Source organism: Bos javanicus, chromosome 10 (genome assembly GCF_032452875.1).
Source record: "Bos javanicus breed banteng chromosome 10, ARS-OSU_banteng_1.0, whole genome shotgun sequence".
NCBI lineage: Eukaryota > Metazoa > Chordata > Mammalia > Artiodactyla > Bovidae > Bos > Bos javanicus.
In genome coordinates, this window is record NC_083877.1 from 24,445,825 (window position 1) to 24,460,822 (window position 14,998).

Here is a 14,998-nt window from a genome sequence, read left to right on the forward strand (position 1 = left end):
TCATTCAGCATAACATCCTGGGATCCATCCTGGCTATTGTTGTTTAGTTGCTAAGTCATGTTGTACTCTTTTTAGACCCCGTGTACTGTAGACTGCCAGGCCCCTCTGTCCTCAGGGAAGAATACTGGAGGAGGTTGCCATTTTCTTCTCCAGGGGATTTTCCTGACCCAGGCATCAAACCTGGGTCTTCTGCATTGCAGGCAGTTTCTTTACCACTGACCCATCTAGGAATCCCCATCTAGGCTATTGCAAGTATCAATAGTCTGTTTCTTTTCATCACTACAGACTCACCAACTTATGATGTTTTGACTTCAGATTTTTAACTTTACAGTGGTATGAGAGTGATACACATTCAGTAGTAACCATACTTTGAATTTTTAAATTTGATCTTTTCCCATGCTAACAAGATGTGGTGTAATATTCTCTGGTGATTCTGGGCAGCAGCAGTGAGCTGAGCTCCTGGCCCACCCTGAGATCATGATGATAAACAAGCAACCCACTTACATTCATTCTGTACTCATACAATCACTCTGTTTTTCACTTTTAGTGTATGTGTGCTCAGTCACTGACGTCATGTCTGACTCTTTGCAACCCTAGGGACTGAAGCCCACTGGGCTCCTCTGTCCATGAAATTCTCCAGGCAAGAATACTGGAGCGGCCTGCCGTGTCCTCCTCCAGGGCATCTTCCTGATCCAGGGATTGAACCCGAGTCTGTTACGTTACCTGCATGGGCAGGCCAGCTCTTTACCATGAGTGCCACCTGGGAAGCCCCACGTTCAGTTCAGTTCAATTCAGTTCAGTCGCTCAGTAATGTCTGACTCTTTGCGACCCCATGCAGCATGGCAATTTTAGTACAGTACTCAAGGAATTGCATGAGATTTTCAACACTTTAGTATAAAATAGACTTTGTGTTAGATAATTTCTTCCAACTGTACACTAATGTAAATGTTGAGCACCTTTAAGTTAGGCTGGGTTAGGAATACGGACCTTTGTTGATACATGGTGTAGGACAAAGGTCTGTCTAGTCAAAGGTATGATTTTTCCACCAGTCATGTATTGATGTGAGAGTTGGACCATAAAGAAAGCTGAGTGCTGAAGAATTGATGCTTTTGAACTGTGGTGTTGGAGAAGACTCTTGAGAGCCCCTTAGACATCAAGGAGATCAAAACAGTCAATCCTAAAAGAAATGAACCCTAAATATTTGTTGGAAGGACTGATGATGAAGCTGAAGTTACAATACTTCGGCCACCTGATGCAACGAACTGACTCATTGGAAAAGACCCTGATGCTGGGAAAGACTAAAGGCAGGAGGAGAAAGGGACGACAGAGGATGAGATGGTTGGATGGCATCATCAACTTGATGGACAGTAATTTGAGCAGACTCGGGGTGTTGGTGATGGACAGGGAAAACTGGAGTGCTACAGTCCACGGTTGCAAAGAGACAGACATGACTGAGCAACTGAACTGAACTGAACTGAACGAATGGTTCATTTTGGGACTGTGCTCAAAATTTTGTATCAGATGTGATATTTAGGCCAAGTTTCAATTATTTCCCAAGAATATTCAGTTGTCCCAACCTCATTTGCTCATGAGACTATGTCACTTCTATTGAGTTGTCTTTGCACTTTTTCAAAATATAAGTTTTCCCAACCTGTGTAAATCTACCTCTGTACACTTACAAAGTGACATAAACTTAATGATATTCATTCATTACCCTTTGAACATTATAGAACCTGCAGAATAGTTTTCTTTTTTATTATTAATATTTATAATTTGTGTTTTTTTCTTTTTTCCATGGATAATTCTACATAGGAATATATCAATTTTATTAATCTTTTTAACAAAGTTGACTTTGTGTTTCATGGTTATCTCCATAGCATTCTTTGTAGTTCACCAATCCAACATATTATTATTTACTTCTTTCAGTTGGTGTTGAGTTTAATTTGTTTTTCCATCATCTTTTGCTGCAAGTCTTGATAATGGTTTTGCAGATTTTTTTCTTTAGTGATATAAGTATTTAAAAAGATAAGTTTCCTTCTATGTATTATTTTAGCTGCACCTCATACATGTTTATATCATGTGCTCTCACAATATTTACTTTCAAAATATTTTCTAAAGTCATTGTAACTGTTTCTATACCCCATGGTTATTTTTAAGTTAGTGCATGTATTCCAAATGTTTGGGAGTTTTTAGAGACATCTTTTAACAACTGATTTTCTGTATCAGTTCCATTTTGATGAAAGAATAAATTCTGTATAATTTCAGTAGTCTTAAATATATTAAGACTTTTTATGCACAAACAAATTGTGTGTGTGTTTCATCTGCACAGCAGGATGTGTCTGGAGCCTCAGCTGCAGATCTGGGTACAGGCTGCAGGTGCCTGGGGAGCACTGTGCACTTGCTGCACAGAAGTAGGTGGCTGAGTCGCCAGGTTGGGAAGTTGCGAGGTGCAATGAGAGCTGTTTGGCACTCTTATTGAGAAAAACTGTGAGTCTTCCATCCTTCATTTCATTCACAACTGAACGTATGGCTATCAAGAATGCAGGGCCTTCACCAGGATATTGTCGGTACCATGGGAAGTAGTCAAACAAACTGTTCTCATAACTACAGTTCAGAATGGAAATCTCTCCTTCCTGGACTGTCAAAGATTGAGCGCTCTGTTTCACCTGCTGTTGATCACTTTTTTCCTTCTGTTGTCCATTCACCCCTGTTTAAAGAGATAAAAGCCATTAATTCCATAAAATATATTTCTTTTTTAAAGTTTCTATCTGCATGAACTTGTTTGTAATCCAATTGTCTCAGTCCCCCTAATTAATGAAATATCCTAGGTTTTCTCCTCCACAACTTACAGACTAGCTGAAGCCACAGAATCAAAAATGATGCTCCCAGTATCTTGTCCATCGTTTCTGGCACCAGTGCTCAGTGGCAACTCAAGTTCCTCTTCTGCTCTTCTCAGCCAGCTCAAACTCTGACTTGAAGTTCACACGTGCTTTTATTCTTTCAGCGGGCTTCACCCTCTCACAATTGCTTTCACTTAAACCTATCTCTCTCAAAAGTACTAGTTCTCATTCGGTGCTAATTTAGAATCACCAAAAGTCAAATTAATTGGGAATCAGAAATACGCTCCCCCAACTTAAATGGATAAAAAGCATGTTAGAATTTCTCCCACACTATCCCCTTCTTCCTTTCCTTATACCTCCTAGAAGTTTAAAAATCATATATCAGGACAACTTGATGTGTTAATAGGGAATAACGTTATATTACAATGCGGAAGAGAGGGATTCCCAAGAAGTCACAAGATTAGTATGTAGGGGGCATTTCTTTCTCTCTCTCTCTTTTTTTTTTTTTTTTTTTTTTTTGCAAACTACTTAAAGTCTATTGAGAATACACAAGGGACAAAATATATCATAACTAGCTAGCTTCCCTGGTGGCTCAGAGGGTAAAAAATCTGCCTGCCAAGCAGGATACTGGGTTTGTTCCTTAAGTCAGGAAGATCCCCTGGAGAAAGAAATGTCAATCCACCCCAGTATTCTTGCCTGGAGAATGCCACGGACAGAGGGAGCCTGGCAGGGTGGCAATGTCAGAAACTACTGAGTAACTAACACTTTCAATTTCACAAGCTAAGCTTATGCATTAGAACATAAAGAATATATAGTCTTTTTGCCTTGGTGGAACTTAAATTTTAACACCATCGTTCAGATGTTTCCACACTTTACATGACCTTAAGAAGTAGAAAAAAAAAGATTAATCAATTTCAATTTATATTTCTTCTAAAATGTAAATCAGGCAAATAAAATATTTCCAAGAATAAGCATGGAGAAAATAAATTGAGAAGGACTGGAATAATCTATTCTGGAGGATCTTTGACCTCCAAAGGATACAATTGACTAGAAAAAGTTTGCAGAATTCAGAAGATATGGGACCATGATCATTCAGTAATGAAACATTTTTGGTAGTTCTCATCCTGAGTTACATCTTAACCTCACAGGTAAAATACAAAACTGCAAAGAATCAGTTTGGATTTGAGGTCAACACATCAGGATATAGAGACAGAAATTAAGGAGTGCCTCCTCCAGCACAGCAGGTGAGAAAGATCTGAAACAGGGGCGAGCGCCTAATGTAGAGACAGACACATTTAATTTGGCAAATGGGGAGTCAGGGGGCCCTCCCACTCTCCATGGCAGGAAGACAAAATGACTCCTTTCAGTCCACATTTTTATTGGCAGAAGACACATGAGATCATTAGGGAATAGTTATACTGGAGAGTTTGATTAGCGCACCATAAACAGGGAGTAAAGTTAAGGCTCTGCTGTTGATCAGGAACATCTTGTTTTGTTTCCATGGGGACGGAGGCAGGTGTAGGCAGTGAAGCGGAGCAGAGAGCAAGTCCACCCAAGAATGTCCCTTCAGCATGCTTACTAGGACAATCACAAGGGCACAGTTTGACACACCCTCCAGTCATGGGGTAGGTTCTGGTCTCTGCTCCTCCAGGCTGCAACAAAGGAGCTCATATTTTTGAAGCACAGAGAAGAGTTTCCGATCTCTACATTGATGTGATCTCAGACACTATCAAAGAAAAACATCTTCATGGTTCAACAGAAAAGAATGATAACCATTCCCACCACTCAATCTAATCCCATCTACTTGAGCTCTCTAAGGGGGTATTTTATTGTTTGCTAAATTTTGGTGTGTTTTCTTTTTTATTCATTTTTTTGTTAACAGATGTCTTCAGTATATATTTACTAGCGATACTAAGTGCCTACTAAATGGTCATACTTAGGTCTCATTTAAGAAAGAGACAGAAATAATAATCTTCAGTCAACCCACTCCCAATACTCAAGTACATTCAGATAAAAGCTACTAAAGAGAAATGTGTTTCTATATGATGCACCGAAGAAAATTATAATGGACTCGCTTCTGGGCTCAGTCAGAAAGTAGTTCTGATGGAGGAGCTGCTTGAACTGGAACTTACACCACCACTAGATTTAGTAAAGAATGGGGTAAGGGAATTCTGGCACTGATTAACTCAGTATGATTGCAGTTTGGGATGTATCTGGGTGAAAACATTATAAATTTATATTAGAGAAACTAATGTGGCCTTAATCTTAAAGGACAACATATGTTATTTACAGAGATATTAACTTTCAAAGTCATACTTTTCAAACTGTTGGACAAATATACACAGATACTATTTAGGAAGATAGATGGATACATACATACATACAAGAATGATAGATGTCAATTGAAGCAAAGTCGGAGATAAACATTTGATAGATATTTAAAGGATCCTTTCTGTCTCCTTGAAGAATCTGTGTATGAGACAAAAATTAATCTTCTCTGAAGCAGTGTTGCCCCTCTGTGGCCATACAGAGATATTACTCTGAATGACTTTATCCAGCCTCTTAAAAAGGGGAAAAGACAAGTTTCTTCAGTAAGTGGTGTTGACCATACTGAACACCTACAAGGAAAAGACGAAAACTAGAACATTTTCTCACAACATATATAAATATAAACTCAAAATGGATTAAAGACTGAAATGTAAGACCTGAAACCTTAAAACTCGTAAAGAAAATATAGACAGTATGTTCACTGACATTTCTCTTTGCAATATTTATTTGTCCAAAGGCAATGGCAACAAAAGGAAAACTAAATAAATGGGACCTAATCAAACTAAAATCTAATGCACAGCAAAGAAACCATCAACAAAAGTAAAAGGCAAACTAGTAAATGGGAGTAGATATTTACAATGAGGGGTTAATATCCAAAATGCATAAAGACATCATATACCTCAATATCAAAAACACAATCTGATTGAAGAATGGGCACAGGACCTGAGCAGCCATTTTTCCAAAGATATAGCCAACAGGTACATGAAAAGGTGCCCAAAGTGTCTAATATTCAGAAAAAGAGCAAATCTATGTCAAAATGAGTTGTCACCTCACATCTATCACTATGGTTACCATCAAAAGAAAAAAAAAATAACAAGTGTGGTGAGGATGCAGAGGAGAGGAAACTCTAGTGCACTGCTGCTGGGTTGGAAATTGCTGCAGCTATTATGGAAAACATTATGGAGATTCCTCTCAAAACACTAAAAATATAACTACCATATAATCCAGCAATTCCACTCCTGGGTATTTATCCAAAGAAAACAAAAACTCTTCAAAATTTTATCTGCACCCAAATGTTTATAGCAGTATTATTTACAATAACCAAGATCCAGAACCAAGCTAAGTGTTCATTCATAGATGAATGGATAGAGAAAATACTGATCTTTCATCTAACTATCTATCTATACACACACACACACACACACACACACACACACACACACACCCCACGATGGAACATTAATCAAATATAAAAAAAGAATGTAATCGTGCCAAATGGAACAACATGGATAGATACGGAATGTATTAGTGAAATAAGTCAGACAGAAAAAGACAAATACTGTGTGTTTTTACTTATATATGATATATAAAAGCAAAGCAATAAAAAGGAACAAATAGAACAAAAACAGAATCACAGGAACAAGCAGTAGACTGCCAGGTATTTCCCCATAAAAGGTGATTTTATTTGAGATCACCAAAGGACTGCAGTCCTGATCAGCAACCATGAGGAGCCACATGCAAGTCCCCATTGGACAAGGGAAGGGAATATACAGAGAAGACAAGGAAATTAGGAGGATTATAGTAAACAGAGTGCCCTTGACTTTCCATTGACTGTGTCCTGACCAGGGAAGAAGAGGCTTCTTTCATCTTCCCTTTGCCCTCTGTGATGTCCACAGGTTGGGAGAGCTTCCCCTCTTCTGCCAGCTCTATTTAATTGAGATTTCTCTGCATTAAATTTTTATATCTTATAGGACAGAGTCAGAAAGATATTTGATTCCAGGAGATGAGGGAGCCATGGTGGTGGAAGTAAGATGTTGGAATGATTCAAGAAGGGGTCTTGAGCCATGGAATCCAAGTGGCTTCCAAGCTACAGAATGAAAGGAAACAGATTCTTCCTCAAAGAACCTGGAAGGAATCAACCCTGCCAAGACCTTGATGTAGACAGCAAAATGGATTTTAGATTTCTTGCCTCCAGAACTATAAGAAATATTTTGTAAGTGATCAAGTTCATACTAAACACTGAGCAAATATTTTCTGTTCACTTGGCCACACTCGTAGGATGGGATACCAGTGCTTGCAGTTGCCTGTTGGGACACATCATGATGAGACAGACCTGAACATTCTTGAGACACCCAACCAAGCTGGGTAATATATTTACTGAAGAGATTTCTCTCTTCTTTTAGTTGCTTTCAGTGTTTACTGTTTTGGAGTCCAACTTACTGTGGGAAATATTTATTTTAATTCTGTCATCTTATCAGCTATTCTTTTAGTTATAAGTTAGAGATTCTAGTGTGGAAGGAGATACAGATTGAGAAGGGAGAAGACCAAATCCCAAATCTGTAGGGCTAAAAAGTGTTTGTGGTTGTAACTATACCAATGTAGGTAAGAAATACTAAGTACTGCAAATGCCTTATGGTGACCTCATGGAGGCCTCATGGTGTGACTGTGGCTGGAGGAGGGGCTGAGCCCCACGAAGGGTTTGTGTATGGGCTCCCTGTTTATTTTGCCACTTCCCATTAGTTATCTATTTTACATAAAATACATTTTAACTGTTAACTATTGTCATTTGTATTCTGGTTTTTGCCTCTAGTAGGTTATTTTAAAAGAAAAATAAGGGTTTTTAAAACACATAAAAGCAAGTCTTTGCTTTTTCTCAGACTGTATGAATAATAATGGTTCTGTGTATATGGATTTTGAGGTAAAAAGGATGGAAAATGAGGACCTGTTTATTTTCACTGAGGTAAAATTGAAGTGATCTGTAGGCACGGGGATCAGATGGACAGTTCGAGATTATTGAAAATGTTTACTAAAGGAACTGTGAGAAATAGTGTATAAAAATAAAGCTGATTAGGAATCAATATTATTATGCACACAGTGGGTATTAGAGAAGTTAAACAGAAGAGAGAAAAGAGGTGAGGAGCAACCTGAGTGGGTCACTTGGAACTTTGCCAAAGCAATGTGTTTAACCTAGAATGCCTGTTATAGGCCACCGCTAGATAAAGAAAGTTTTTTTTTTTTTACCTTCATACTCTATATTGTCTAGACATACAAGAAGAGAGAAGGAAGTTCACTACAGGTAGGTATAGTTGCACCTCCACTTCAGGGGGCCTCTTAAAGCCAGTGATGTGGCTGTCAGGCAGGTCACTAACTGGCCTCCAGTTCTTCCTGCAGCATCAGTGCTGAATCAGTGAGACCAAGACAGACCTGTAATGAGACAATGTCTCTATTCAGATTTCAATCAGAATGCTGTTTGTTCTATAGACACAGGAGCATGGAATATAATGTTACTGATTCCCTATGAAGAGCATTCTCAACATGAGAAGGGTAGTGGAAAACATGGCTATGCAGGAAGGAAGTTGAGATCCATTTTGTGGAAGATCTCCCCTGAGGAGCAGGAAGGAATGTGTCAGAGGGTGCTGAGTCTTTATTACAGGGAAATCTGAGATTCAAAGGATCTCAATGTAAGCAAGTTCTAGTGACTATCAGGAAGAAATGCATCCTTGACAATTACTGCTGCTGGGGCTGAGCCTGTTCAAATGTACACCTCAGTGAGCTGTGGGGTACAGAAGCTCAGAGGAGTGAAATGGGGCTTTTATTAAAGGTGACATTTAAAGTTTCTGCAACATCACCTGGAGGTCAACAACTGGAACAAATCCTTTCTTGAGTATTTCGTGCTCTGTTTCCTCCCTGTTCTTACCAGGGTTGAATTTCCTCCCACTGTAATCTGATAAGAGTGTTTTCAGGGTTTCCCATATTAAATTGATGTTGTTGTTGTTCAGTTGCTAAGTTGTGTCCAAATCTTTGCGACCTCATGGACTGCAGCATGCCAGGCTTCCCCGTCCTTCACTATCTCCCAGAATATGCTCAAACTCACGTCTCCCGGTAGCTCAACTAAAGAATCCACCTGCAATGCAGGAGACCGCATATGGATTCCTGGGTCACGAAGATCCACTGGAGAAGGAATAGGTTACCCACTCCAGGATTCTTGGGCTTCCATGGTGGCTCAGCTGGTAAAGAATCCACCTGCAATGTGGGAGACCTGGGTTCAATCCCTGGGTTGGGAAGATCCCCTGGAGAAGGGAAAGGCTACTCACTTCAGGTTTGCAAAGATTTGGACACAGCTGAGTGACTTTCACTCACATGTTCATTGAGTCGATGATGCCATCCAACTATATCATCCTCTGTCTCCATCTTCTCCTGCCCTTGATTTTTCCCAGATCAAGATCTGATTTTCCCCAGATGATGAGGTCATTTGCAGAAATAAGAACAATAATACTAATGAAAATTTGGTTTTCAATTCGATATAATATATTTATGTATTACTTAACCAATTTTAACTCCCTTCTCCAATTTGCCTACATGTAGTAACATAAGACATGCTAATATAAGTCAATGTTATATGTTACTATATCTCAGTAGTGAAGATACAGGATTCAATGGGAGGGTATGTCTTAGGTAGAAAAGAAAATAACATCACCCACAAAGGGATAAATGAACTTGCTATAATCTTCCAGGATATGTTTACAATGTTTTGGATTGACTGAGGAATTATTGCATCATATTAGCAAGAAGTGTGGTTTTGGAGAAGACTCTTGAGAGTCCCTTGGATTGCAAAGAGATCAAACCAGTAAATTCCAAAGGAAATCAACCCTGAATATTCATTGGAAGAACTGATACTGAAGCTGAAACTTCAATACTTTGGCCACTTGGTGAGAAAGGCCAACTCATTGGCTCAAAAGACCCTGATGCTGGGAAAGATTGAAGGCAAAAGAAGAAGACAGCAGCAGAGGTTGAGGCGATTGGATGGTATCACCAACTCAGTGGACATGAATTTGAGCAAACTCCAAAAGATAGTGGGAGATAGAGGATCCTGCAGTCCATTGGATCACAAAGAGTCAGACATAACTTAGTGACTGAACAGCAACAACATTAGCAAGAAGCATAGTTTTGCTATGGTCTTTATTCAAAAGCTGTTAAAGAGCACAGATGGATGCCAAGTTAACAAAGAGGATACTGTAGCAGCTTTGTACTGTCTTAACTAACTGGAAATATCTTTCCCAGAATGTGCTTCCCATATTTTTCTGGGTTAGGATTGGCCACAAAAGAAATTTGTGTGACATTTGGAGGGTCGTTTTGATGAAGCAGCCACAGTTTTTATGTTTTGGGGCTTGGTGCAGGACTCCAGGGACTATGGTTACTCACTCATGTTGCTGCTGATCTGATAGCTCATCTTATCATTGATTCACAACCCTTGCACTTCCCACCAAACCTCCTCCTCATCTTCTCTTTGTCTTGGACCAAGTAGGTATGTTAGCATGATGCCAAATGATACCCACTTCTCCTAAGGTCACTCACTACTGTGGAACTGAAGGAGGTGAGACATAGACAAGTTGGTTCCATTATCCTCATGGTTCTAGTATGTCCTTATGAGTCACAGTTTAACCGTGCTTTGGTCTATATCCAACTTTGTTCTACAAATACTACTCCAGCTGATTAACAATGAATTCAGTCTCAGCACCACATACAAAGGTAGCAGATTTGTATACACTTTTCCACCAGATCTAGCAATGGCCTGAGTTCTAATCTTCGTAACCAATTTCTTATTCGACACCACTGGTGATCTGCTTCTCTGATTGTATCTTAAGTGACACAAGCCTAAGAAGAAAAGACTAAGGAAATAATTTTCATGATGATTCCAGATAACTAGACCCAGGTTTGGGATGTGAGTGTAGTTTAGTGAAACTGTCACTTTACATTATTATAGAGAAAGTTTACAACCTTAGACAAGGTTACACATGCTCTGCATGATTGATTTAAAATCAAGAATTCAAGAGGAGAATATTAGTAGAAAGTCACTCAGGACACCTGCTTCCAAATTACATAGAAGAAGCTTTTATTTAGAATCAAATCTTCTGATCCAGATCACAGATTAAGGAACCACAGGACTACTATTTCTTGTCTGGGGTCTGCAGCTGTACATTTCAGCCTGAGTCCCACAGCAGGGAGGCTCTCTCTTATTAAGCTCTAGGGTTTTTGTTCAGCTTTTCCTATTACTTCAAGCACTGTGCATTCCCAGAGAGCACAGAAGTATTTTCCAGAATGTTCCAGCTTTAAGGATGAAATGGTAAGGCTGATGAACTTATGTGCTTTCTGGAAGTTTGCAGAGTGGTGGCCGTCCCTTTCATTCCCATCTTCTGAATACTGATGAATGAGGTAAGTCATCTCTCTACTGGGAAGCTGCTTGTACCAAAATATCCAGTAGGTGTACACATTCCAACTTGTTTCATACCGACAGTTCAGGATGACTATGTTCCGCACTTGACTGGTTATGTCTGGCTGATATTGAGTAACTTTCTGGGCCACACTAGATCCTGTGGGGGGGGGGGGTGGGAAACAAGAAAACAGAGCTGAAATAGTAAACAAAATAATGTATAAATTCAACTAATTTTGGGCCCAAATATTTACAAACCATACTGAAATCATAAGATGCTTGCTTTTCCCCAATCCTCCTTTCCTCCCCAAGTCCCTGTGAAGCACCACGTGCCTGTGTGCAGGCCTTTCACCCTGAACACTTGCACCCATGTTTGAGAGCATCTCTGCCAGAGAAGGTGAAAGCCAGGAACACCCAGAGCAGACTGGAGAGAGGAATGAGGCATGGATTCCCCTACACAAATGTGCTCAGTTCTGCCTCAAGCTAAGATTTCAGTGTCTTTGAGTGCCTGGCTGCACATATACATAGTAACTGGTTCCTGTGTGACTCCTCCCAAACAGGAAGTAGGGTGTCATGTTCATCGACCACATGGTCTGTGTACAGAAAAAGACTTGCTCACCACACACCTTTACTTTGTCTACTTTTCTTTCCCTGGTCACTGAGTTTGGCAGATCCTGAAAAGGGGCATGAAGAAAGCAATTAATATTAAAGGTTTGAAGTGAGGGAAACTGAAGATGAAACAAGTTGACATGCATTATTTATTTATTTTAAATGGAAGCTAATTACTTTACAATATTGTAGTGGTTTTTGCCATATATTGACATGAATCAGCCATAGGTGTACATGTGTTCCCCATCCTGAATTCCCCTTCCACCTCCCTTCCCATCGCATCCCTCAGGGTCATCCCAGTGCACCAGCCCTGAGCACCCTGTCTCATGCATTGAACCTGGACTGGTGATGTCTTTCACATATGATAATATACATCTTTCTTTTTTTTTTTTTTGAATAAATAAGCATCAATTTTATTGAATCATGAATAATTTAAGACTGGTACAATCATCAGCTTTATTCTCTATGACGTGGGGCATGATCTCCGGCAGATCATTGGCAAATCCAAAAACCTCATGATCAATGAAAATTAAATAGGGAGGGAGGGAGGGAGGGAGGAAGGAAACATACCGTACACAAAATACTCAATTCCTAGTTTTCTCTTTAAAAATGGCTAGAAAAAATTCATCAAAATGCAGCACTTTAATCAATTATTTACAATTTCTATGTTACAATGAAAAAATGTACATCTTATAGAACATATTTCATAAACTGCTCCACTGGAAACAACTAGATCAAAACAGCAAACCTTTCATTTCATATCCACAAAGTTGGATTATTTTTTTTTTCTTTTGAAGTAGATTCGCCATGATCAAATCTGAATACACAGAATTTTGAAGTTTAAGCATCAACAATAAAATTAAAAAATGTCCCCAAGATTACAACAAAGATCTAGGTAAGTCTCGTTCCGTGTCCCACCCCTGTCCCACCCACCTCCTTAAATTAAAAGGAGTTCCCATCTAATTTATGGCCTGTAAAATTCTCGGCAGTTTGGGAAGAAAACTTTTAGCTTCCATCGGTAACTCAACACAAATGTTGCATAGAATTTCAGACATTTTCAAAATTAGCCTAACTGTAGAAAAAGGCAAAAATGGAAGCATTTCGGACAGAGCCCTAAATGAGCTCAAAGTCACTTTGTCAAAGGTGAGCGACACAAAAGGAAAGCAGGACTAAAATAAGAAATGTGCATATCAGACAACCCTGCTTTCCGAAACGTTAGGAAAGACACCGAGCTGTGAATGGTGCAAGGCTCCGCTCCTGGACACCACCATGCGGCTGCCAGGCAGCACCAGGGACAGAGGTCTCGGCACTGGGCCCAGCCTCCGTGGGAGGGAAGTCTGTGGGGTCGAGCAAGAAAGAAAGAGTGAAGAGGAAGTCGTCAAAAGAAACGTTTCAAAGGATATTGGCAGGTGTCTACTCACCAGGTGACTGGGAAAACTGCCCACAAGGAGGAGTAGTCCACTGTGCCTCCTTCCAAATTCACAGTATGAGCGTATAAGGTCATCGCCGGGAGACAAGACTGAGGAGGACTGTTCTTCAGGTTTACACAGAAGGCTCAGGGTGGTGGCCCTGAGGTCACAGGCTAAAATACATGCTTTGAACATTTTATGAAAAACAAAACAGAGTAAGACACACTCACACACCCAGATGACTCAGGAAGGCTTAGCAGAACCCAGTCTGCTAAGATTTTTTTAAATTAAGATTAAAGAAAATTAATGATATCATATTATCATATGATAATATACATCTTTCAATGCTATTCTCTCAAATCATCCCACCCTCACCTTCTCCCACAGAGTTCAAAAGATTGTTCTATATATCTATGTTTCTGTTGCTGTCCCGCATATAGGGTCATTGTTACCATTTTTCTAAATTCCATATATATGTGTTAGTATACTGTATTGGTGTTTTCTTTCTGACTTACTTCACTCTGTATAATAAGCTCCAGTTTCATCCACCTCATTAGAACTGATTCAAATGCATTCTTTTTAATGGCTGAGTAATACTCCATTGTGTATATGTACCACAGCTTTCTTTTCCATTCATCTGCTCATGGACATCTAGGTTGCTTCCATGTCCTGGCTATTGTAAACAGTGCTGCAATGAACATTGGGGTACATGTGTCTCTTTCAGTTCTGATTTCCTTGGTGTGTATGCCCAGCAGTGGGATTGCTGGGTCATATGGCAGTTCTCTTTCCAGTTTTTTAAGGAATTTCCACACTGTTCTTCATAGTGGCTGTACTAGTTTCCATTCCCACCAACAGTGTAAGAGAGTTCCCTTTTCTCCACATCCTCTCCAGCATTTATTGTTTGCAGACTTTTGGATAGCAGCCATTCTGACTGGCGTGAGATGGTACCTCATTGTGGTTTTGATTTGCATTTCTCTGATAATGAGTGATGTTGAGCATCTTTTCATGTGTTTGTTAGCCATCTGTATGTCTTCTTTGGACAAATGTCTGTTTAGTTCTTGGCCCATTTTTTGATTGGGTCATTTATTTTTCTGGAATTGAGGTGCAGGAGCTACTTGTATGTTTTTGAGATTAATTCTTTGTCAGTTGCTTCATTTGCTATTATTTTCTCCAATTCTGAAGGATGTCTTTTCACCTTGGTTATAGTTTCTTTCATTGTGCTAAAGCTTGTAAGTTTAATTAGGTCCCACTTGGTTATTTTTGCCTTTATTTCCATTACCGTGGGAGATGTGTCATAGAGAATCCTGCTGTGATTTATGTCAGAGAGTGTTTTGCCTATGTTTTCCTCTAGGAGTTTTGTAGTTTCTGGTCTTACATTTAGATCTTTAACCCATTTTGAGTTTATTTTTGTGTATCGTGTTAGAAAGTGTTCTAGTTTCTTTCTTTTACAAGTGGTTGACCAGTTTTCCCAGCACCACTTGTTAAAGAGATTGTCTTTTCTCTATTGTATACTCTTGCCTCCTTTGTCAAATATAAGGTGTCCATAGGTGCATAGATTTATCTCTTGGCTTTCTATTTTGATCCATTGATCTATATTTCTGTCTTTGTGCCAGTACCATACTATCTTGATGACTGTAGCTGTGTAGTAGAGCCTGAAGTCA

The 14,998-nt window shown here is 39.4% G+C and overlaps 1 gene segment (V, D, J or C); it reads right to left on the reverse strand.

Moving 5' to 3' along the window:
- Nucleotides 1-2,279: 2,279 nt before the first annotated feature.
- On the reverse strand, nucleotides 2,280-2,916 carry LOC133255165 (T cell receptor alpha variable 23/delta variable 6-like). The segment is given in 2 exon segments: nucleotides 2,280-2,707; nucleotides 2,850-2,916. Coding segments are annotated over 2 exon segments (480 nt in total).
- Between the last annotated feature and the right edge of the window lie 12,082 nt (nucleotides 2,917-14,998).